The following is a 25,240-nucleotide window of genomic DNA, read 5'->3' as shown; positions in this document are numbered from 1 at the left end:
TCTAATAGGAATGAGTCTGTGTTGTGATAGGTTCATTAAGAGTACAAAAACAATGCTGTCCCCTTTAAATAACTTCAGAAAAATTTGAAAGTGTTGGTCAACTTTTTTAGAAGTTGTGAAGTCATCTGGTGGGTGAATTCAAACTCACGGGCCATAGGTTTCACTCACATCTTGGATCAAAAGTTCCTTTTCTATGTAAACTTCTGATTGTTGTTTTTTTTTAAACTGATGCTCGACATTTCTGCATTGACCTGATATAAATATAACTGTCAACTTCCCCAACACTTGAATAAATGCAACACAATGAATGCATTTTTTTTTCAGGAACATCATTTTATTTTGAAGTGTCTCTTAAATTAAAGCCCTATTCATAATAACGTTGGATTTGCATATTATAAATAAGAAAATGAGAGATACAAAATACTTTGTATACATACGAACCAACAATATGCATGGTGGTAATTGGTTGTGGTCGTAGGTACAGCTTGGGAACAATGTTTTTAAAACATTTCCCGGATTGCCATGAGAAAACACGACGGTCCTAAAAAAATCTTTTATTGTGAATTGTTTTCTTCTGATGATCATGAACGCAGCACAAATGATGGAAGCGGCGAAGCAGATTAACAAAGAGTTTTAAGGTGGAACAAGAGAAGTCACTCACTTTCCGTTTTAGTTTTTTGGGGATTCTGGTTCGCTTTCTTTCCAGTCGTGATGGCTACAGTTAGAAAGAGACTGTCAAGTACTGTTTTAAACAAGTAGATATACTCAATACATATGTTCTGTGGTGTAATATGTTAATAATGAGGGCGGCCTTCATTGACTTAACTTTTGACGATAATTGATGCTCATTCTGAAACAAAGGTGATCATTATAACACATTACTCTTTTCAGATTTAAAATTGAATTTTACACTCAAAATCAATGCAGTAGTTATATCTGGTTCGGAGCATTGAAGTAATTAGAGTACTCAGGTTCTCGACTGAACGCTAACGTGACGGATTTATCTTGACTTCTTATTACTCTTCGGTCCCGTGACCATTTCCGGCTGCGCTACAGATGCATGGTGGCTACCAGTTGTGCTAGCCGTACCTCGCAAAGTATTTAGGAAGGCTACATGTTGAGGCTACAGTGCCAAGCATCGGGGCAATATTACCTCAGAGGTGCGTGTTTTGCCGACTCAATTAACCACTTGCATTTGCAACCGAACAGCGGTACACAGCTCATGAACGGTTTTTAGCTCACCGACAGGGAAACAACCATGAAGGATGCTAGTGCTAACGGCTGCTAGCGTCACTCCCGCCTTCAGTCAGTGTTTCCACTGCCGATAAGTCGTTAATGGTTTTTGTGTGGCACTGTAGGCTTTGTGTGTGTGTGTACGTCTGTCTCAAATAACTTGTTACTATGAGAGAGCCTCCACTAGTAACGCGGTTTTTTAGCTTTTGAGGTCGGCTTGTGTCGTTAGCATTGTGCTTGCTTGTTAGCATCTCTGCTAGCCTGTAGGTGAGCAAACCGCTGCTGTATTTCTTTATGGAAACTTTGTAATGACAACCATGGAGCGGCTTCAGTTGCACCCATTTCACCGGACTCGGCGCATGTGATCGCTCCTGATAAACCATATTCTGTTGTGTTATAGGAGGTACCATAGAGGGATGAATAGCACCCACCCAAACCTCGCAGGCCGAGGTCCAAGTGTCTAGCCCCCCCATCTGGTTCTTTAAACGGGATGCAAGACTTGACTGCAGAGATAATCTTGATTGACACCAGGAAAACACTCTGTTGTCTGAACTAGTGGATCAATGAACGAGCAACCAGTCGAGAGAAACCTTCCTGGCACAGAGCCTGTGGCAGAAGATGTGGGACAAAGCGCCGAGAAGAAGAGCAGTGAGACGGACAGCACCGAGACAGTGGCTGCCTTAGACACCCACAACACAAAGGAGGATGCCGGCAGCTCAGGGCTGGTCGAGGACACCTCAGCGGAGGGAACCCGTGTGGATGACATGGCTGTGGACAGCGAGGCTCTTGGCGAGCCTCCCATTGACTGGTTGGAGCCTCTCGAGGATGATGAGGATGACTTCAGTGGCAGACATGATCCCGAGGTGGAAAGTTTGGCTGGGGAAAGCGAGAGAAGTGAGAGCGTGGCGGGCAGTGAGAAGACCTTCAGGAGGCTCTACAAGTAGGTTCAACAATGTTTTCATTTCTCTCTGTGCAGATTTAAGCCCACCATTGTCTCACGTAGTCCTTTTTGTCTGAACTTTGGGCTTTGCTGTGCATCACTGAATGCTTGTTATCCTGTGATGAGCAACAGTACCTGTCCTGACATAAATAAAGATTTTATAACTTTTAATTGATCAGATCAGGGGAATATCCCTCCAGGTTTTCTGTGCACGTCCGTGTTAATTGAATGAAAAACAACACGTATAGCTTCTTTAGCTCAACAATGTCAGTGATATACAGACTTCTAACATGATGATTCCTATGTGCTTGCTTTAAACTCAGTGTCCGTACTCCTCGTCGGAGGCGGACACATCCTGACGAAGGATGGGTCGATTGGCCTGTGCTCGGGACGGGCTGGAAGCGCAAAGAGGTTGTTCGACAGTCTGGCTCAAGCATGGGTCAGAAGGATGTGTATTACATCAGGTAAAGACGGTCAACACTCGGCAATGTGTCTATTTTTGCATATGTCAGAATCAGTCTAACATGTAATCATCACAGTAGTGAGTGCAATCTTGTCCTTTTACTTCAGGCTGCCTCCAAACAAGGCTGTTTTTCCCTGTATAAATGAATCGGTGTGCATGTCGTTTGTGGTCATGACTATTCATTGTCGTTTAAGATAAAGTCTTTCAGTCTTTTTATCTTATTAACATGCTTAACCTGCTCTCATATGAAGTTAGGAGGAGAAAATCTGCAAGGATGGAAGGGTTTGTTTGCTGTGTTTTTGACCTTTGGCAACTGAAAGGAAATCGGTTAAGTAACTAGTAATCGTGAAATGTTTGTTTGTTTTCCAGACAGCAATTTAAAAAAAGAAGATTAACTCCAGGTCCTTGGTTTGGCAGGATAGCAGTAGGGATTCGTGATGAGTGTATTCAATGCGGTCCTGTTTTTGCAGCCCCCAGGGTGATCGCGTGAGAAGCAGAGTAGAGCTGCTGTCAGTGCTGGAGGGACGACTTGACTTGTCCCATTTTGAGTACAAGACGGGCAAGTTCATCGATAGTGATGCGCCACCCTTCAAAATTCGAAACAGAGCAAAGGTATTACCCCCCCCCCATTTATTCTTCAAAGCATATAACCTTTAAGGTATTTTATCTGCAGGTCTTCTAAATCAGCTCTCCACACTCTTTTTTTCAGAAAAAAGTCCGTGAGCGATCGTCCTCCGAGTCCAGCTACATGGAGAGAGATGAAGCAGACACTCCTGACTCGTACCACAGGCTCACCCCAAACCTCCCACACAAAAATGCAAACTCCAGTCCCATGAGCTACACCCGGAACAGTTCGGCGGGCTTCCCAGGGCAACGGTCTCGGAACTCGGACACAGACGGAATAAAGCTTCCCTTTCCCTCGTCGTCCAAGCCGCTTCCACTCCCGTCCATCAATGGAGAGTTTGGATCTGGGGACAGCACACTGTGAGTCCGGTCACTACGTTTGTCGATGGAGAACACTTGGTTAAGTATGTCCTGCGGTTGTGAGCGGCTGCTAAATGCAGGTGGACCGTTTCTCTGCAGGATCTGTGCCAAATGTGGAATCTCCTTCACGGGGACATGGTACGACAAACAGAGGAAGAAGCCCTGCTGTCCCACCTGTTGGGGTATGTCGCGTTTCTGAGAGGGCCGTCGTCAGTCCGATGCAAAAACGAGATGAGAAATATACAGAATATAATGTGATTTGTAATAACAGCTCTATTTTCCTGTTTCAATCCTGTAGCGTCAAAGACAAAAGAACATCCAATGATTCGTTTTAGAAAGGTAAAGTCAATCAATTTTGAGAATGAAGGATTTCATTTCAGCTACTTCCTGCAAAGAATGCTGGCAAATGACTGGAACATTGACATTGACTGCATACTCCTCTGAAATCAGGATCAACTGGTAAAATACAGAATTGTCATGAATATCTCATAATCAAAGTGTGTGTCTGTCTTTGCTTGTGCCATTTCTAGTGGATTCCTTGTGGCCAGTGTGTGGGATGTCATAACACCATCAACTGTGGGCAGTGTGCCAACTGCAAGCATGGCCTGCAGAGCCCAGAGACCCGGAGAAGAGTATGTCGGAAACGTCGATGTATCTGTCCCATTAGGAGGGTTAGTGAGTTCGTCCACTCATTTTTTTTTCTCTTAATGCTAAAAGTTTGTGGAACTGTTTCATCAACGGCTGTGTGTCTGTATCTGTGTCTGTGTCCCCCATCAGAACAGTGGTTTTCTGCAACAGAAATCCTACGACGAGACTCCTGAAAACTATGACGACGACGCGAGTTTACAGGTAATACGAGTCAGTTTTGAATCTATTCTTCAGTGCTGCGGCTCATTTCTGCGTTCTAACGCGTCCATTTTATTTTGCAGAGTGAAATTGCAGACTCGCAGGTAACGTCATCAAATGTGCCTCAGTCTTTTACGACTTAAAGCTTCTCGGCCTTCATTGCAAATGTGCTCTTCGTTCCGCAGCCGAGCCTCAAAAACAGCGACACGGAGAACCTTTCGCTCAACGTCGACAACGACGACGACGACGACATGTCAACAGACGACGACGACGATGTGAGTCGAAACGCCACAGCGTCAACTGAACTGCTTAATTTGTGACACTGCGTTGTGTTCTGAGGCTCCTTGTTCGGAACGGCTACAGCTGGGGCTTAATAACCCCCACTTTTTGAGTTCATTCATTAAAAAGTTGATCAAAAAGGTTTTCGACTATGCATATAAAAAGCAGAAATAGATTGATTTACAATTTTTATTTTATTTTTTTTCAAATAAATCAGCCATTCCTGTAAAACACTTTCCAGTTTAGCGATACGGTGCTCCGAGCTCTTTTGACTCTCATGGGGAACTTTATTCTGTCTGCACTGCCAAGCACCATCTGCAGCAAGGTTCCAGCCCTACATGTTAGGTATAGTTTTAGGGGACGTAAACGAAGTCGCGTGTGACACCCACAAAGCAGCAGTGACATCCTCGGTTATACTACAATTGTGTCCTGAAAGATATATATTTTCCTTTACTCATTCATAGAATAGTCACATTCTCTGGTTTTAAGGTCGAGTCTTTCGCTTAGTTTGACTCCTCATGTCTGTCGAGCCTCTTCCATGAACTCGCTTTCACTTGTACTGTGTCGTTCCCTGCAGCCTCACTCTTGGTTTACACCTCAGCCGAGTGCTTTAACGGGACTGTGGAGACTTTTGTTTCTTACTTTCCGCTCATTTGTCGCCTGTCTATTCTCGCTCTCGTTTTCAGTGGCATAAGAAGCGTAAGCGGCGCTCCTGCGGGGAATGCAAGGCCTGCCTGTGCAGGAGGGACTGCGGCACGTGTGACTTCTGCGTGGACAAACCCAAGTTCGGAGGCAGCAACAAGAAGAGGCAGAAGTGTCGCCTACGCCAGTGCCAGAGGCAGGCCATGGTACGATCCCCAAGGCACTATCCTTGTTTGTGCTTCAGCTCCAGTAGTTTCGGTCTCAAATGATCTTTCTGCATTTGGTAGAGACATTTGCTGCCCTTCCAGATGGGACAAGGCGACTTTGGTCCAGACAGTTCAGTCCTGCCCGGCAGACCGAGGCCTCACTACACCTACAGCCGGAAGTCCGGCTTAAAGAAAAGCAAGGGGCTGCTGCCAGGATTTGCACTCAGCGACAACGAGGACGACGACAGCAATTTGCCACCGGTGAGTGACTGGCTCTGGTCTGTCTGTTTGTTTTTTCTACTTTCAGTGGTTTATAACTTTTGACAGCTGTGCCCGCGTCTTTCCACTCTTCCCACTTCTGTCCTTCTTTTGCAGGCGAACTGGAACGCCGATCCCGTGGAAGCGAGCAAACACTCCATTGACCTAAATGTGAGAACCCGTCGACAATTTTGACATTTTGGAGCTCCGATCTAAATAGGAACTTAAACGTTTGTCTTTCAGCCCACGTATCACACAAATCTGTGTCAGAACGGAGTGTCAGAACGGGTCCCTCACATCAGCAACCATAAATCACAAAAAGTAAGTTCACGTTCGTTCTTCCTTCTTGTTATTATAATGTGACACTGCTCCGATTGGCACTGGTTAGTTGGAGTTTGTAGTTTTGGCACTGCCTGCTTTCACTTCTTGACTGCTCCGTGCAGATTGTTGCAGTTATGGGCTGATTTGTGTACAAAAGATCGATGCCCAAAAAGCTCATTCATCTCACCAAGCCTGACTGATGGTGGGCCGCCGTGCCACTCTGGCACCTTCCCTGCTTCCTCATATGTGTCTCGCATGCTGTTCTTTGGCCGGTGGCTCGGCGCTTCATGTCCAGGCCTGGATCCAACCTTTTTTTTTTCTTTTTTTTTTTACGTAATCTTTCCTTTTTAAATTAGGCTTTGGTTATCCTGACTGCACTCCTCAATTTCTGCTTCTATTAGGGTTTCCCTCTTATTTATGCAACAACATGGCACCAGTTAACGGTCTGTATATTTAACTCTTATTGCTTTGCAATGTGGAAGCGTCACAGACAACCTGAGGACAGAGACCAAACATGTTGCAGTTACAGTATATTGTACATGTCTTAAGCATTTGGCATCAGTTAATTTGATCTGCTTGTCACTGAAGCGTTGTGCTGCCAAGCTGTTTGCTCTCTCTACTTGTCACCCCTCTATTCTTGGCTGTCCTTCATCCTGAACTTGTGGTCACTTGACAGTTACTTGATCACAAGAAAATATCTGACATCGCAGTTTTCTGATTAAAAAAAAAAAAAATGTTTAAGTCTTCCTGATGGAAACAAGTGTCTGAACAAAGATACTTTATATTTTCCACCGAAACCTTACGACAGTCGATCGCGTAAACACAGATTTTGGGTTCATTCCTCCAGGCGACACATAAAAAACTGACATAAAACTCAGTCCGAGCAGAATCGCTATCGTGAGGAGAAACTCTGACAAAATGTGTCTTAGCACCAGATAACGACGTTACACTGCAGATGTGGGGGCGCCTGTTGATAGGACAGCTCCAGTAGAAGAAACATCACCGAATGTGGAAAAGAATTTTATATATATTATTTTTTAATCCATCATCGGGAGGCACTGGAAAAGCTTTCAGCTGTTTTTGTTTAAAATGTAGTCGTCTGTCGACATTTTGATGTTGGTGCTGCACCCATTTGTTAACATTCAAAAACTGAATATTAGAGATTATTAGAACATGATGAGGCTTCTTTGAATCATATGGACGAGGACGCTGAGAGAAGAAAGAAGTCCAAACATGGTGTGAAACTGCAGTTTTGGTAAGACAAAAGATTGCATCACAGTAACCCCAATGTCCCACCGCCACTCATTTAGCAACGTGGCATCGTACCACGCTGGTCTGATCGTGCACTTACAGATTGATTTGTCTTTCGGTTCTTATGATCTTATGATAGAGATTAAGATAGAGCTCTGACTCTGAAAATGACAAAATCCCACCCATCACAAACGGTCTGTACGAAAAATTATACTTTTCAGTAGAATTTCTTTTTTTTTTTTTTTTTAATGTTGTGAGCTACAGCTGGAGTCTGCTCTTGTTTTGTAATGAAAAATAAATGTTCCCAGGTTCCTCTGAGCAGCTCCTCTCTGCTCTGTACTGCTGGATTCATCAACAACTCCCAGTGGATTACCCCGGTACTGCAGAGACCCTTAAAATGTGGCGCTTCTCTCTGATTCTGCCGTTAAAATGAAAACGCCTCGTTTTCTTTTGTTGGCAGCAGGAATAGAAAACATTTATCTCTGATTTGGATTGAATTGAATGAAATCCCCGGATACTGTCAGTTCCAACTGAATTGAAAAACATGTTGCCGTTCAGTCAAAAACCATCTTTCAGAAAAAAAAAAAGAAGGTAATGCTCTCTGGTTGTGATGACAGGTGCTTCTGCTTTGTCATGTACGTCTGTGTTCTTCGTCAACCCCCCCCCCCTCTTTGTGCCTTTGTACGTCACATGTAATGTGAATTATTTGCCCGAGGGGTCTGGCGCTGGACCGTACTCAACAGATGGTGGCACCGTCCCAACATGTTCTCAAATTTTTAACGTTCATAAGTTATTCATTCACCTGGTCAGTCGATGGTTTTAACTCACAAGCTCCCAATCATCCAAACAGGACCAGCCAAGCACATGGGACACTGATCATTTGCATATAGGCAGAAATAAGCCTAAACAAGATGAAGAAGAAGAGGATGACGAAGACGAGTTGCCCATGGTATGTGTTGCTCAGTGATTTTTCTTCTTCGTCTCTTTTTTTTTTGTTCACATACCTGCAGATAAACCTCTATGTTTGCATTCTCGTCGTCTTGTGGCCTGCAGATTGAAAACGTCTTCACTTTCACCGGCGGCGGCGGCGACGTCGAGAACCAGCTCATGAAACTGCTCCACTCGTTGCGCTCCTCCGTGCTGCCCATAATGTGGCACGCCATCCTGGTGGAGGGCCCCCGGCTGCAGCTCATCCAGTGCTCCAAGCAGTCCAACATGACTGACACCACGGTGCTTATCGACCCGGGCTTCTGCTACCAGGTCGTGGTGCAGAAGCAGCCGCTGCTGCCCACCCACCCGCTCTACGACGGCCACCCGGGGCGCCTGACCTCGGTGACCGACGTGGTCAAGCTGCTTTTAGGCCTGGAGAAGTACGTCATGTGCCAGGGGCTGCCGCCCAGAGACTCGCCGCACAAAGACCCCATCATTATCGAACGAGCGTCCACGTGCGACTTCTTGGTTAATAAGGACGTGAGCATCTGTTCGAACTGCCAGGAGCTGCAAAAACTTTAACCCACAGCGCCGATCCAGCATTCTGTTACTGTAGGGGAGGCCACCAGGTCTCCGATGCAACGTTGTGCCATTCCCTCCTAATTCTACTGTTGGTGACACTATAAATGACATTTCACAGACTTACCTCTGACTGTAATAGTACAATTTGATTATTCAAAGAATCACCAAAGGCATTCCAGGAGCTGTGACGTTCTAATCCCAGGCTTGTTCCTCCTCCGATGTGTCCCAGTGTTGTCGGAGGGCTTTTTCAACACGACTGTTAAAAGAGTCCCGGCGAAGTGGTGAACGGCGCTGAAAGTCTCACCGTGTGCTTGGTGTGTTACGACTTGAGTCACACTCTTACTCGAGGACTCCGCCTCTCCCCCTCGCTACCATTTTTATTAATTTGAGTGGCTCTTTGGCCCAAAACCTTGTCTCTCAGCCTCCAAATAAAACGATACTATCAGCAGTGAAAGCACTTGTCTCTTCACCAGCAGCATCACAAGGTTGTCATGCTGTGCAAATGTGTACTATACTGAGTGCAGTGAACCAGCAGCCGCGACAGAAGAAAAGAAATCTGGTCATGTTTGTATCTTTCTCAGCCATTGTTTGTTTTGTTTTTTTTGTTAGTAAATTATATGACATGGGTTGCACTTTTCATGCTAGTGTTTGTTTGACATGTAGCATTCTGGTATTTTTTAACTCTGTATTTTTGACAATGTGAAACTTTATGCATTCTCAGCGGTCTATGAATACATGATTTATTTTTTTCTTATCTCGCTTTCCTCAAGTAATTGTGCAGATTTCAAAAAATATTTGGGGGTCACGATCAATATATATATATATATATATATATATATATATTTGTTATAATTAGTCCTTGAATTAAAACATTTGAAAAGTTGGCACAGAAGGTTTTCCATCAATCCAGTCTTGGTTAAAGTGAAGATAGGGGGGGAAAAAACAACTTGCCGACATGCATTTAAAACAAGATCCCAGTAGATGATTACAAAGTATTTCAAATTACACAGCCTTTTATTGGTAGTTGCTTAAAAATCTTGCAGATCAAACAATACCAAGGAAAGTAGTTTAGTTGACTGGTTTAATTCAACACTGTTGAAATGGAGTAATTTACATTCTCAGCAGCACATTTATGTTGTAGCTCATAATAAAAATGTGATCCATTGTTCAAGAAGGTTAGGCCTGTTGATTAACAGGCTTGTTTCAATTTAATATGTGTTAAACTTATTTAGTTCATGTTTTACACACATTAGCTATGGTTTCTACCCAAACAAAATAAAACCCTCCGTTAACGCCAAAACACTGCCACACAGGTGAGCCTATTTATTTGTTTGCCTTTATGTTTCTCTTGTTTTGTTGTATGTGGTCTTTTTTTCAAATTGAAATTTGCCATGACAGCATGTGTGAACGTGGGAATGTTGAAAGTATTAAGAGAAATGTCTTAGAAGCTTTTTATTTTGTTTTCATTTCTATTGGTCTGCTATTCGAACACACTGTGGGATATGATTTTTGTCTTTGCTGTATGGTGAGAGCGCGATCTGCCATTTTCCATCATTTTGTACACTTTGTCATGAATTGCTCACAGCCCTGAAAGTTTTCTATACATGTGAGTTTTTTGGAAAAAAAAAGAATGTTCTCTTCAAATTTAAATGGAAAATAACGTCTAAATGAAACGTGTCAAGATATCGTCTTATTCCAGGGAGACAAGCGCATTTAAAGAGACACAAAGATGTCAAATATAATGGAAACGTTCGGTTTTAAACAGTCGAAATCATTTTGTGTAATGATTTATCTTTATCCAGTTTAGAGCCAATCCCAGATATCCATTACAGGACAAACACGAAGAGACAGAGAGTCATCGATTAACCCCAGATACACGTTTTTGGACTATTTTAACCTGCTCCTTTAGATGATTTGAAATCCATTAACACATCAGTCAGTTTTAACTTCTAAACATTTAAGGCTATCTTTTCATCTAAGTATTAAAACGCACCACTGACACGCCAGAGACGTGTAACCATCGAGGGGTCGGTCTTGCAAGAGAGCGGTTGAGGAAAGTGTCCGTGAACGCCGCACGACATGCATCTGGACCGTGCAACAACTGGAAGTCTGTGTTTTGTGCGTCGGCGCTGGAAAAAAAAAGCGGCGTGAAACATCTGGGAGGGACGACTGCCTGTGCCCGTGACAGCGGCCGTGGAGAATCTGGGGGGGTTTTCATCCGGTGCAGAGGGTGGTGGTGGTGGGGGGTGATGAGGGGTGGGGTGGGGGGGGGGGGGGGGGGGGGGGGGGGTGGCGTTGGAGAGCTGCTTGTGTCGGAGCAGGTCTGCTGAGATGCGCAGCGCTCCGACGCAGCGCAGGTCGCGGAGCTGCGCGTGAATTACAATCGGGATACGGAGGCACCATGAACGCGGGGCTATTCCTTTGCGTGGCTTCCCGGTGACCGCACGTTTGGTTGTGATCGCAGCCTTCCCATTTTTCCAGCGGAGAGGGGATCCCGTCCACTCGCCTGACACGGGAATGCTGTTTCTCGGCTTGGTTTTGCTCCAGAGCGCCGCGGAGACCTCCGAAGGCATCGGTCATGCTCTCTGGTAAGAATAGAGAGGGAGGGGGGGGGGTCTGCTCCAATATGTCCTTTCTATCCTATGTGGGCGTATAAATAAATACACACTGCTTTTTTATTTTTTTAGATGCTCCATTATTTAATCAAATCAAATCACTCGCACGTGAGTCCACCAGCTGTTGATACGACGTATACGACGGCTTCCTTATCGCGACAGTCGGTGGCACACCTGCGATATATAGTATCTTCGGTCATTTGAGTGTTTTTTTCCCCCACCAGCAGCCGTCTGCGCCCACTAATGCAGATGCGGGATGGCCGCAGTTCCCACAAGCCGGGCTCGACGTAGGGGGGGGGGGGGTAAACACATGTTTTATGTTTGCCACGCCAGGGCCAAATAACACGTCGTGCACAGCCAACGCAGTGACATGCCGACGCGTCTCGTCCGTTTTTTTTTTGTTTTTTTTTGCGTGCACAGGGATCGCAATGCCTGAGTGGCAAAAAAAAAAAAAAACCCGCTGCAAAAACACCATTGTCACGACTTGCAAAAGCATTAGGCTGGAGCGTTTATACTAGATCGGTGTCAAGCCTTCACATACTCAACTTCTCCCTGTTGCTGCATTGTTGTAGAGAGAAAATGGGAAGAACGTCCCGCCACTGCTGTCTGTGTGTCTGTCATGGGCCTTTTTCGCTGTTTTTATTTAGGGAATTCCATGTAGCAGCAGCATTAAAGCCCTGTTATTAAAAAGATTCCTAAGCAGGAACGTCTGTCAGGATGTGAAGATGCTTCTTGGGAAGGGAAGATGTGTTGCATGTGCCTCCGGGGTGTTTCACTTCTTATCTGGGAACAGTGAAGGATTTTCTTCCCAGCAAGGAGTATAAAAGAACTGATAGGATCACTCTTCATTTACAGCTCTATGGCTTTTGTTGGCATTGTTGTCTCACAGCAAGAAGATGCATGTTTCCATTCTGGGCCTGGGGCCTTCCAGTGTAGAGTTTGCATGTTCTCCCTGTGCCCCTGTGGATTTCCTGCCTCCTCTGACAGTTTAACTTGCATTATTCGACAATGGCTATGTGAAGGGAATGTTTTTGTGTGTACAGTAGCATATAAAAACATACACACTTCCACTTAATTAACAATTTGCCCATATCTACGTCGACATAAGTGCTTAAAAAATTCATATCTGTGGGATTGACGGCTCTCCCAAACTGTTCTCTTCTGCTCTGTTTCGTATTTCAATGGAAAGTGGTCCAGGGTGTACTCAGCCTTTGCTCTGCCTCAGTGGGGACCCCCAACTTGTAAAAATGTGTGTATGAAGGGTAGACGGATGGATGACTGTATCATCAGTGGGGTTTTGTTCTCAGCGTTTCATTTCAGGGGAAAAAAATAAATGACCATGCGAGCCCGGTTACATCTCGATCAGGAGGATCCCGACACATGCTGATGTTTGTTTTCATGGACCTTGAAGTAGTGTGGCGTTCTGCTTTTTTCTAGAAAAACAAAGGTTTTTCAGACCATGGGCTGAGACCTTGACCGAGGTTTGCGCAAACGCAAAAGTATCATTCTGCCCCGTCAAGATGGCACGACTCCTTCTATGACACCCCCTCATGAACTGGGAACCTCACCATACAGTACAGCAGTAGATGACTGACTTACAGCTTTGGTGTCGAATGTGAAACGTCACTCACTCGCCCCCCCTTTGATTTCAATTTGGTCCTCTTCAGTAAAAACCCTTTCATGTGTACGTCAGGGTGGATTTACAATGGACGTGTGCTCTTAGCTCTGTCCAAGCCGCCTTTCCCTCAGTGTGTGAGCGCAGAGAATCAAATCCCACGCCGTATCAACTGGCAGCAGGAGCGGAGAGATTTCACCTACATTTCTTCAAAAACACAAAGGAATACGATCAAGCTGTTACTGTGTAGTAATAGATGTACCCGCATGGCTGTGGGTGCCCTTCATAAGCTTGAATGAAACAAAAGCCTTGTACTGTTTCCAACGTCAACAAAGCGGATTACAGTCGCCGCAGAGCATGAAAACTACTATGGAAATACATACAGAAATCCCTCCAGGTGTCACGGAGCAAAGGGAAAATATATGGATGGAGAGGAATAATCTCCTCGGACATTAGTAGCCACATTCCTATCTTTATTACTCCTTTCAACCCCCCCTCCAGGTCTTTAACCCAGTTTAGCAGAATCCAGGTGGATAGAAATCAGTTTGGCTTTGTTTCGTTTGTGGTGGCCGTGTTCAATGTGCAAAGGTGAGCATGAAGGCCGGGGAGGTGAAATGGTGAGCGGCATGGTGAGCTAAGCTGCCCTGCTGTGCGCTGATAAGTGCGTCTGGGTCTGGATATGGAGAGAAATAGAAAAGATCAGGGGGGTTGGGGGGGGGGGGGGGGGGGGTCACCTTCAATAAGCCTTCCAATGCTCTCTGGTTCAGGTGGACACAGACCAAATCAGATCCACACTGATCTTCTCATTTATAGCCTTTTGAATAATGTCTTTTTTTGGTTTCTTGCAGCATTTCTGCCCCACGGTCTCATCTCACCGGTCGGCTTTATAGTGGCGTCCTCGGGAGTTTGGGACCGAGCGTGCAGATAAAGACTTACAACTGCGCGTATCTCAGACGTGAACACAGTGGAGTTCAGAGGTCAGACATGTCGAGAGACAACAGCTGAAGTGTCCCTTCGTGATGGCGCGTCCCTGTGGAGGCGTGGCGAGAGCCGGCCTTGCGACGGCGACGCCTGCCCAAGTCCGTCCGAGTTCCCACTTTCTCCACGGGAACGGCCGGCCAGCCCTCCCGCTCGTCCAACAGGAGGTGCCCGATTGTAAACGTGCTCCGGTTACCATGTGTCGGCTGACAACAGCGACAGCTGCGTCAACACCAACAGTCAACATGAGGGCAGCCTGTCTCACCTGTCCATACTGGGCTGGAGGTGAGACTTCAGCTGCTCGTTCCTACTTCCCGGCTGCTCCCGTTTGAAAGACGCCAGCAAACACGGCGAGCAACAGATAAGAGGTTGTTGCTGGAGCCTCCGCCACAACACTTTCAAGAGAAAGGCTGTTGTAAATCATGTATATATGCGTCACATAAATGCTGTTGACACCAGTATCCTGTATCTGGGACTCTTGGGCCAGATAAAAGCTGACAGCAGAGAGAGTGAATCTCTCAAAGAGCCGGGGGGCATTGTGTTCGTCAAGGGAGGAGAGGCTGGATTTATTAAAAAAAAAAAGGTTGCCTGTAGAAATGTTTTGCGATGAATGTTGCAAGGCAATATGCATTACTTTTAAGGAGAATAGAGAGCAGCACAACTCCTTGCGTAGACGCGGGAGGATAGGCCCTACCTTCCAGGCTTCTCTGTTTAGCCCTTCGGACTTGAATATTAAACTCCTCCCTGATTTGCATTCGTGTGATGCGAGCTGCACAGGGGCAGCTCATTCTCATGGCACAGCTCATGTTTTAATCAGCAACGACTCCCTCGGTGGTATCTATACTGCCATCCAGAGCCCACGACGCACGCAACGTCAACGCGCGTTTGATGACGGCGTGGCGCTCAAGTCTCTCGCACTCGTATCTCGTCTGATCCTGCCTTTGAAGCCGCTCGCCCTGACTCCGTTTTATTTGATTCTTCATTGTCCCGCCATCCCTCCTGCGGGCTTCCTGTGAAATGTGAGACAGTCCCGAGCTGTCCTACCTTCACATCTGCAGACCAGATGTTTGAGGAGTCAGCACTTAACCCAAACCAATGAGTCCACTGATCCTCCCAGGTGTGTTATGTGTTAAGTCAGATTTCAGTTCAAGCGTGACCTGTTGCACCTGGTCTTTAGTTTTCCTTTCGCCGCTGTCATAAAGTGATTACTCCTCTGCTGTTCTTGTCTCAGATCTATTGCTTCGGGTTATCTTATTTGATGCTCAGTTGGAAAGAAAAATATATATGGGTGCCCATAGGTGGACAAACACAAAGTGGAGGAGGAAACCTTACAATTTAAACTGCCACGACGGCTCACTTCAGACGAGATAATGTCCTTACATGGTCAACTTCTTGCACAGAAGCAGCTCACAAGATGGCGATGCTGGTGTGAAATTACAAACACTCCAGTGCTGCAGTTCAGTTGCTTCGGAGCTGTTGAAGGAGAGGCTGGCTCATCAGATAAAAAGTCTTTTCGAGCAGCAGGGCCAAAATGCCGAGGAGTTGTGGTTCACACTTTTCAGAATAACATTAACACCCACGCGTTCTGACCCTTTGACTCCATATTTGATGATATGCATGGTGCTCTGCAAATGAGTCCAGGTTCCAGTATGGCCTCTCCAGTTTTGTTTTTTTTCATTATATTGTAGAACACCAGGACTCTTCTAAGATGTTAAAGGAATTGCCATCCTAATACAGAACTTTTTCATTGAAAGAAATTTTTAAGATATGAGACATAAAATATGTAAGGTTTTGCTCAACTTTCTATCATTTTATGTATATTTACATGTTTTTTTAATCATATTATGCAGATGATTGTTATCTCATCTTCTCAAAGTGATGCTGGTCACAAAAACCAGGAATGTTCAGAAAAAATAATCAAGTTACTGGAGGCCGGATGTCAGATGTGCTTTAAAAAAAATAAAATTGTATTTTATATACCTGACAGAATTTAATGAAGAAAGATGATTATTATTTTTTATTATAATATTGGAAAGGACTGAAACAGAGTTAGCTTATTTGGATCTCTGAGGTAAGAGGATTGTTTTCTAAGGGAATTGCAGTTGCATGTTTTAGTGGGTGCCAAATTTCCAAGCAAATGTTTGTGTTGCCAGACAAAACCGTTCTTAAGCAGCACGACAACCTTTTGGCTCCAGCATGCAGCTGCCCAGCGACGGCCCAGATGGACACCAAATGTCTGTCTTGTCTTGACCGCTTCTCTTCTGAGGGTTTGCCGCTCTGCTTCTTCATCGGAGAACAGAGAGAAACAGACACTTCAGGGGTGAAAACCTGGGTTTCATCCTCGGTAGACGATTCCCTGATAGATGACTTATTATATAATAAGTGAATTATTTGTAACATTTCAGTGACGTAGGATGTTAATAATAAGTTGTTGAAATGTCTTTCGTGTGACATCGGGACTTGGCTTTTTTTTTTTTTTTTTTCTAACTTTTACTACCGCAATTTTAAACTGTGTCTTTATGTTTAAAAATACATTACTATTCATCACAGGTCACTGAAATGTTATAAATAATTCACTTAACAACAACCTGGCGATTTTAAACTAAGTCGTCTAAATGGGAATCGTCTTTCTTGGGAATTGTCTATCTGGGGGAAAAAAAACCCAACACTCTCATCTAACTGGGAATGGTCTATTTTGGATGACACCAAAACCTGCTTCAGTACATTAGATTAACTTGACTTTTGATAGCCATGGACACAGTTGCTTTGTGTGGGGGAAGCCATGTGATGAACTTTTGTCTGAGCGGCGCTCGTAACTCTGCCACTTGGTTCGTGTGAAAGGCTCCAATTCGTCTGTCACCGGGAGGTCAAGCATGCTGGGGAGGGGGGTTCACACGTACAGGAGCAAACAGCAGTGACTGGTCCAGCTCCAGGACAGGGGCCAATGCAAACTCACTGGAAGTATTTCAAGTATGTCTTCACAGAAAGTGAGACTCACTCTTTACGGTGTTTGAGTCAGAATAACAGAGCGCGACATGTTTCTTGGCCGCACAAAAAAAGGAATTTTAAAAAGCTTGTCGGTTGTGAGCAAAGCTTTGAGACAGCTGCTCAGACTAACCGATAGATAAATGTTTCCTTTTTGAAGGATGCGATGCTGGCAGGAGCCGTCTTTGGAAGGGTGTTTCTGATCCAGCCCTGGAGGCTTTTCATCTAGATTTGTGCGCTGAATGGAGTCATTTCATGATTTACACGACTGGCAAGAGGACAGCAAGATGCTGGTTTATGGCCGCGATTTGTGAGAAGCGATGAGTGAGAGGCTTCTGGCAGAGAGTGATACAGCTATTTTTAGATGTCAAGTGTCTATTGGGTATTCGGGAAAAATGTTTTGTTTGTAATGAAGCGCCATTATTTGGGGAAAATGCACATGACATATCACAACCTGGCTACAGATAAATGGAAAAAGTATTTCATCTATATTTAGTTTAGTTTTTTTAATTTACTTGAATTTGTCTCGAGCAATGGTTTTGATATGTTTCCTTGTCAATAGACAAACAGGTGATCCTTCACCTACCTTTACTTGTGAGGATCTCACAAGTAAAGGTAACTGCATGCAAAGTAAATCTCTCGTTATCCTCGATGTTTATGGCAGAAGAGGAAACTCGGAGGAATATTGCATTTATTCCTTGTTATTTATTCCTCGACTTTGTTCTGGCTCTGTTCCCCTGGCACACTGTCCTTTTTGTGCTGTTAGTTATTGTGATCAGAGACATAAAACACACAGGGATTGAGTGTCTCGCTCTGTATCTGACTAAATTATTAATGTCACTTATGCTGTCTCGTTTTTTTTTCTTCTCTTTGCAAATTAATTGGTTACTAATTGGATCAAAGAGCTAATTTTAGTGTCGTCCTCTGACTCTGAGAGTGTGGTAAGTTAATGAGTGATCAGAATTATTCTGTTAATGTTCTTTAAAACTGGTGAACCGGTCTTTAAAATAACAACTGGCTTAATACTGCACCACATCTTGATTTATAATTCTTTCAGTGAAATTGAGTTCATTTCTCGTCGCAGTTGTTGACTATGTTTATCTTTATTCTTTTCAAGGATTCAGTTTTAGACACCTGAACGGAGATGCAGCGACTCCCCCGATGATCCCCCGTGCTGTCTGATCTCAGACTCGCCCATGCAAATCTCCTGCTAAACTTGCGAGAAAAGCAACTCAATGTTCACCTCAAGACAACACATGGCTGCAAGGTAAGACGAGAGGAAATGCCGGAGCCTGCGTATACTTTGCTAATGCCTCTCGGCCACAGTTGACCCTCTGGTTTGTGTTCATCAGGTGAGGTTGTGGGAGGGAGAGTGAGTCGTAAAGTCCCGGCAGTTACATCACATGGAGGTCAAAGGACATCTGATCACATCCATGGGTTTGGGGGCTCCTGGTGAGTCAATTATGACCCCTCACGTTGTGGAGATGCAGACGTCTGTGTCAGGACAGGCCTTGACAACCAATCTATCAGCTTGTGTTTCTCAAGGGAGCATCCAGCTGAAAAAACATGAGCACATGTGAAGGCCTTTTGTTCACATACTGTCACCGCAGCTGCCAGATAATCTCATCAAAAACACCCTGAGAACTGACGCGCTATCAAAAACAAGACGCTGTAGAATCACTGTGGAAGCATGTAATCAACCAAAGTTTTCTTGAGTGTCTTTGTCTGAGTGCCTCACGTGTGATCTTGTTCAAGGGCTTGAGCTCATGTTTTTAGTTCCACTGCTTGTTGTTGCTGCATAGATGTTCAAGGCTGCCAGGACAGCAAGCTGCAGGCGGAAAGGGTTGCATCTCTGCAAGAGAGGAAGCAGGCCCTGGAGGCGCTCCTCAACGCCAGAGTGGGAGAGCTCAAACAAGTGTGTCTGCAGGAAGCGGTGAGAAGCTCTTACTGCACCTCCGAAACAATCGCACGTTAAATGTACCACCATCCTCTCTACATCCATCCTGAGTGTTTGAGATTAGATGCATGATTGTATATATGTATATGTTTTGGGGTTGTATTTTTTGGTTCGGTCAAACCACGTGCTTACTGGTTGCTTACAGAACAAATTTGATCATTTAAGACCAGATGCACCTGGCAACTTGTTGAAAATAGTGCTCTTCTCACATATAATAGGTTGGATATTCATCTCTCCTGAGAGGCTGCCGCTGCATGTTAATGAAGCCACAGGCAGCTGTGGCTGAGCTTTTCATTACCAGCTGTGTAACACATCCTTATATTTTTAGCTGTATGTACCGTGACTCACTCTGTCTCCCTGAGTCTATTTTTGGAGCCAGACGTTGTCTGTTCTTTTGTTAAGTGTGGCTCACTTCAAAGTCTGAAGCGCCGCTGCTTATCAGACTCATTGCTTCTGCTTCAGAGTAAATAAGGATGGCAGCATTTCCTTTTGGTGCATCTGTTGAAGGGTAATGAACCATTTGAGGAGTCGATTGTTCTGAGAAAGCCATCCATTAGGAGGAATTGTTTTATGTAACGCCTTGGACCTCGCACATTCCAGTGAGTCGGACTTCAGTTACTGGAAGCTAATGGATGTCCTCTACAGGAGCTGACGGGGAAGTTGCCCCGTGCTTTCCCCCTGGAGACGGGAGAGAAACCCCCACTGGTGCAGCGCAGAGCTGGCCTGGCGCCCAACGCCAAGGCAGAGGTAAGTCAACACCTTGCATATCAATTGTGTTTACGCAGCGGCTGTAACGCCGTGTGTACTTGTGTTGTGACGTGGCTGTCTGTCCCTGGCTGCAGGATGAGGCTGCCCAGAGAAAGCAGATGAAAGCCATCTTCACCGGTGCCCTGCACCGACATTCAGAGTGCGACCGAAATGTTCCAAACAGCAAGAGGACGGTCCATCGGGGATGTCATACAGGTGCGCTTACAAACCACATCCTGAGAGTTATCGTGCCAACGTGCTCGGTTTATAAGGGAATGAAAAGTGCTGTTGTGTATTAAAGTCAATGATATTGCTCTTTCAGAAGACACAGTCATGTCAGAGAGCACCAGCTCAATGTCAGATTCGACATCACATGACAATGGTGAGTCAGCTCCAAATTGTCTACAGCGATCACTGTGTGTTAGTGGTGTAACAGAGCGGAGTTAATCGGTGATCCATACCGATTTACGCCACGTTCCCGGCTCACACTTTAACTGTAGATTATTTGTTTCATGATACCAGTGTGAATCTGAGTTGTTACAGGAGTTGTTACATTTTAAAATGATTAAGGTGGCAAGATGTTGCTGAGCTGCATAAAATAAATAATTGTGTGATTTAAACAAGCTTAAGGCTGGTTGTCAATATCATGGCTTAGTCTGTGATCAAGTTATTTTTGAAAGAATAGGGAAAAAAAACACTCAAAATTTCCCCTTCTTAAAGTTATCCAACTTTTAAAGTCTGATGTTGTTGTATTTGTGATTGATCTGATCTTTGAGCCTCAACTGTGATTCTCTGAGTCATACTTAGTATTTTTTTTAAGAATGTGTTTTCATTTAGCCTTTATTTATTCAGGAGAGCCTGAAGAGGTTAATAATCTGTTTTACAAGTGTGTCCTGGCAACAGTACGATATGAACCACTTCCCTTCTACCATGTTACCAAATGTAAATTTTAGTCTGTAGCAGTAATTGACTCCATTTGCCGTAATTTATTATTCCTACGATCAAAACATTTTTAACTTCTTTAGTTTGAGGTCTTTTTAATGTAAGCACAAACTTTAGGACTATACAAGCAGTAAAGCTGCCAAAACAAGTTTTGTTTTGCTTACACTGAACATTTTAAATCATGTGTGAGTGAGCTACATTTAAATACAGATTTTTTTTTTGTGTGTTTTTTATTTTTTCCCAAAAGAGTCTTCACCGAGTGTGGCTGCTGACCAGCGCTCTCTGTCTCAGCCCCGGCTCACCGTGGGCAGTCCAGATCACAGAATCAGCAGGAAGCTGTCTCCAGTAGAGATTTACTACGAGATGAGAACACGCCGCAACTCCGTCACCAGCTCCGTGAGGTGCTTATCTTGCGGTGACCTGTGCTGCAGGCGGTGGAGCCTGTCTGAGCCGTCTGACGGCGCACAGACTGTGTCGTACCTGCCCACACGTAAGCGTAAAAGTGGTATTTAAATGTGCACTCTGCTATTGTTTTCTCGTGTCAACAGCCCGACTCATTCGTTACCTCGAAGTGCTTCTAATGTTGAAGGCAGAAGTGTCCCGGCGACCCCTCTTTTGGCCCGCACTGCTCCAATCAGCGTACACGTCAGGTAATCTCTGAGGCCAGGTTGTTGTTTCAGCAAAAGTTCAGGTTGTGGCAACAATCATTGTTAAATGTAGTTATCACTAAGGATTCTAGTACATGCTATGGACTTTAAGCATAAAAAAAAACTGGAGATAATTGTCTTTTATTAATGAAAGCTTCTCAGAGTTCTTTCCTACTATAAACTCATATTGTGTTCATTTCTGCCTCAGGTCAGATGCTTCAAATGGCAACGGCTTGAAGCAGTGGTCCGGCAGTCTGGATGTGCCATACATGATTCCACTTGCTCCAGAGGGTTCTTCCTCTGACCGCCGAAGCTGTCCGTACAGCTCCCGGGCCAGACGCAGCAACAGTTCCGAGGCCCTGCTGGACAGATCGAGCCTTCCAGACGAACCTACGCCCAGAAACGGGATGCCTCAGAGAGGAGGGCCGTACAAGAGCTCAGAAACACTGACTGATGGAAAGCTGAGGCACATTCACCTGGGCAGCCCTGAGAGGCACGTGGACGCCTCTGTGGACCCAGTCAAAATGCGTCTGTCGATGGGTGGCAGGGCAGCCAGCGGTGGCTACAACGAGCTACTGATGGATTATATTTGGGGGAAACAACAGAGGATGCAAGTGCAGCACCACTTGTACCAGTCCACAGGCAGGATCTGGCAGGACATGTCCTCCCCGCGCTCCTCCACTGCAGCGGTGCCTCCTCACTCCAACGGCTTCTCGCATTCCCAGGTACACCTCCCCACTGCTGTACCTCCTTATAGTCCGATGGTACTCAGAGGGTCTGAAGCGGAGCTACGCAGGGTCAAAGTAACCAGAACCAAGTCTTGCGGACCCTTTATTCCTTTGCAGCAGCATCCACAAGATGCAATTCTGCTCTCTGCATATGAGTCTCCCCTTCCCGCTTCTGGTAGCACCACATCCTCCATCCCGAACCTGCATCCATACCAAACTGAGCTGTCCGGTCCTTCCTTCAACCGTAGACCCCCACAGTTCTCTCTTCCAACTCCAGAAGACTCAACTCGAAGCCTCCATAAAGCCCTGGCACTGGAGGGGCTGAGGGACTGGTACTTGCGGAACGCCCTCGGCTATCCTCCCGCTGCTGCGAAGGGTCACGAGGCAGGGGTCTCTCGCCTCTCACACCCTCATCCCCTGGTGCACCAGGCTCAGTCCGTGCAGGGTGAACCATCCAACCTCCAACGTCCGCAGATGCCCCAATCAGCCAGCTTCCACGGTCACCCACTCCACGGAAGGTCAGTATTATTATCACTACGTGTGTGAGTGTTTGGAGGTCGCTGTCACTGTTGTATAATTAACCTTGTACAATCTCACAAATCAAGTCACATTTTTGCCTTTAAGAGGAAACTTTAGTGAAGTCAGCTTTGGATGTCCTCAACTCCAGTGTTACGTTCACATGGAAGCGCATCGTTAACTATTTGTGATAAACACACTGTCATCTACACTTATAAACAAATATATATATAAACAGATATAAACAAAGGTAACATCCAAAACACATTTCCAGCAAGTTCCAGTTGCAATATTGATATTGAAGGAGAAATTAAAGGAGAGTTTAAAGCACAGTAATGGCAAAATATATAATATATTCATTATTATTACTCTGCTCTAAAACATGTAAAAATGCATACTTATATGCACTTTTCATACTCTTTCAATGTGAATGTTGACCCAGAAGACTTGTGTATTGGAAAGGGTGTTTTTTTTCTTCTGGTGATCCTTTAGTAATGTGAGAGCAAGAAGAGCAAAAACAAGAGCTGTTGTGAAACTGGTAACATACGTTTTTCCCTTTGTTTGAATCCTCTTGTTTCATTGACACTCTCCATGGCTGTGCATTATTGTCTACTGTATTAGTGGGAGCTGGCAAAAGTCCCACAGCAGAGGAAGTGCCGTTCCTCTCTTTAGCTTGCCCACCAATCCATCTGTCACACCCTTTTACGGCCTTGGTTATTTTTCTTCTTCTTCTTTTTTTTTTTTTTTTCCACTTTGTGCTGGGTCAGCATTGTCTCCTTCTGCTGGTTGCCGCATGCCAACTTCCAGGCTCGATTACATCTTGATCAAAAGCACACACTCTCCCAGGCACAGCTCACTTGGTTTCTACTAATTGTCCGTGGGGGCCCGCTCTAATTTACACATGACATTTTCGACAGCCCACCAAATAAAATCGAACGACGCAATAAGGGGCCTGTTGTTTGTTTTGTTTTGGTCCCCCCCCCCTCAAAAGCTTTAAGCTGTAGACTTCCTGTATTAACAGTATTGGGCTGATTAGTTTTGCCTCTTCCACAGGTCGATGGAGTTCTCTCTCTATCAAGAGACTCCAGATCCACAGACACAGGAGGCGACCCCAAAGGAGCCCAGTGCAGACCCAGGAACCCTGGTCTGAGGCAGCACACACACACACACACACACACACACACACACACACACACACACACACACACACACACACACACACACACACACACACACACACACACACACACGGACTGTTGCATCATATGAGCAAAAAACAAAAAAACAAAACACTGAAGCCTCACATAGACTCGCGGCGGGACACACGAGTACCCACACAAGCTGATACAATGTGACCTTAACAGCAAAGCAAAACGTGGCAACCTCAGCAAAAAGAGACTGGAGAAAAGTGACAAACTGTAGCTGTACAGTTTATAAAAGCCTTGGCAAGTTCCCCTTGTTATACTCTATCGTACCCGTATGAACTTCACACCCAGAGCTTTCTAGTGGATGTGCACTGGGGCCAATTGACGGAGCATCTAATACCAATATGTTCATGCTGTACTTCACATACTTCTGGTCTAACACGAGCAGTAAGATTCTCCCTCCTAACCCTGAAAATTTCCCCAGATATACTTTTTTACTGAATATATACAACTCTAAATTACTATTTTGTATCTTCTGAGATATAAAGAATCGTTATATTAAAGAGGTAATTTATCGTTCATTAATTGTGTGATTATACAAAGATGTTATATGAGCTCACTCCATTTTAAAAGTATTATTACCTGCCAGTGAAAGTGTTTGTAGACAATATGAAACAGAAAAAAAACAACAACACAGATTCAGTCCTCATCTGCCATTGATTTCATAGCCATTTGTATTTTCATGTTCGATAAAATGAAATGGGCCATGAACTGTAGCATACCGGTGTAGCAGACGGGAGTGCCTAAACGATGAAATATCAGCACTAAACCTTGGGTAGAAAACTTGAAAGTGCTAGCATTGAACCTCTGTGAGCTTAACTCGAATCAAAAGCTGAATAAAGTTCAGGATGTCACAAATTTAGAGCATTTGAAATGATGTCAGATGTGGGTTGTTTTTTTTTTAATTTAAATTAGATTTTTTTTTTTAGCTCTCGCTCGGTGCTGACTGATAAATGTAGCCTTCTTTGTTTTGACCTTGACAGAATTATAAGATCAGTTTCAGGAAGAATAGAAAAACAGAGACCTGCTGTTTGACGCATGACTGTATGACCACAAGCTATTGTATCAAATCTGTCATTCCTCCTCTTTGCTGTGACAGGTTTGAGTCATACAGAGCACTTTATGAACATCTTAAGCCTTAATTCCCTCTAAAACAGTCACCATAGAGTTGACAGGTTCAGACAGGGTTCATAAAGGGGTAACATTAAGAAAGAGTGACTTTTGTCAGCATCGACTGAAGGTCTAACCTGAATGTTAGGATGTATATAGCGTGAATTGTACTGATGGGTTTCAAGCTAATGTTATATTCCTGTACTAACGATGTAATCTTTTGACTAACTACACAATAAATATGTAATCAAATTAACCCC

The 25,240-nt window shown here is 44.7% G+C and overlaps 2 protein-coding genes across 2 annotated transcripts; both read left to right on the top strand.

Annotated features, from left to right (window-relative positions):
• The first annotated feature begins 1,057 nt into the window (after nucleotides 1-1,057).
• Nucleotides 1,058-10,567, top strand: mbd1b (methyl-CpG binding domain protein 1b). The gene is made up of 17 exons (XM_080494613.1): nucleotides 1,058-1,160; nucleotides 1,790-2,173; nucleotides 2,497-2,637; nucleotides 3,107-3,248; nucleotides 3,346-3,620; nucleotides 3,720-3,802; nucleotides 3,919-3,959; nucleotides 4,151-4,291; nucleotides 4,398-4,469; nucleotides 4,550-4,570; nucleotides 4,652-4,741; nucleotides 5,432-5,593; nucleotides 5,696-5,854; nucleotides 5,969-6,022; nucleotides 6,095-6,172; nucleotides 8,274-8,372; nucleotides 8,477-10,567. The coding sequence occupies exons 2-17, from the start codon at nucleotides 1,797-1,799 to the stop codon at nucleotides 8,933-8,935; spliced, it is 2,394 nt and encodes a 797-aa protein (XP_080350739.1). The 5' UTR covers nucleotides 1,058-1,160; nucleotides 1,790-1,796; the 3' UTR covers nucleotides 8,936-10,567.
• Nucleotides 10,568-18,531: 7,964 nt separating this feature from the next.
• Nucleotides 18,532-23,846, top strand: ccdc120b (coiled-coil domain containing 120b; the record flags this gene model as incomplete). Its single annotated transcript, XM_080494605.1, has 9 exons — nucleotides 18,532-18,580; nucleotides 18,931-19,061; nucleotides 19,731-19,832; nucleotides 19,928-20,048; nucleotides 20,155-20,214; nucleotides 21,022-21,175; nucleotides 21,323-21,424; nucleotides 21,630-22,667; nucleotides 23,719-23,846. The coding sequence occupies 9 exons, from the start codon at nucleotides 18,532-18,534 to the stop codon at nucleotides 23,813-23,815; spliced, it is 1,854 nt and encodes a 617-aa protein (XP_080350731.1). The 3' UTR covers nucleotides 23,816-23,846.
• Nucleotides 23,847-25,240: the final 1,394 nt, after the last annotated feature.

This window comes from Blennius ocellaris (assembly GCF_963422515.1).
Source record: "Blennius ocellaris genome assembly, chromosome: 4".
In the NCBI taxonomy this organism is placed as follows: domain Eukaryota; kingdom Metazoa; phylum Chordata; class Actinopteri; order Blenniiformes; family Blenniidae; genus Blennius; species Blennius ocellaris.
Note: the sequence above shows the minus strand (reverse complement) of the source record. Positions and strands in the feature narration are given on the sequence as shown.

Excerpts from the sequence above, each read along its gene's own strand:
- mbd1b (XM_080494613.1), top strand. The coding sequence starts at position 1,797 with ATGAACGAGCAACCAGTCGAGAGAAACCTTCCTGGCACAGAGCCTGTG. Across the intron at positions 5,594-5,695 it reads AGTGCCAGAGGCAGGCCATG|ATGGGACAAGGCGACTTTGG; the intron begins GTACGATCCCCA and ends CTGCCCTTCCAG. Across the intron at positions 6,173-8,273 it reads GCAACCATAAATCACAAAAA|GACCAGCCAAGCACATGGGA; the intron begins GTAAGTTCACGT and ends TCATCCAAACAG.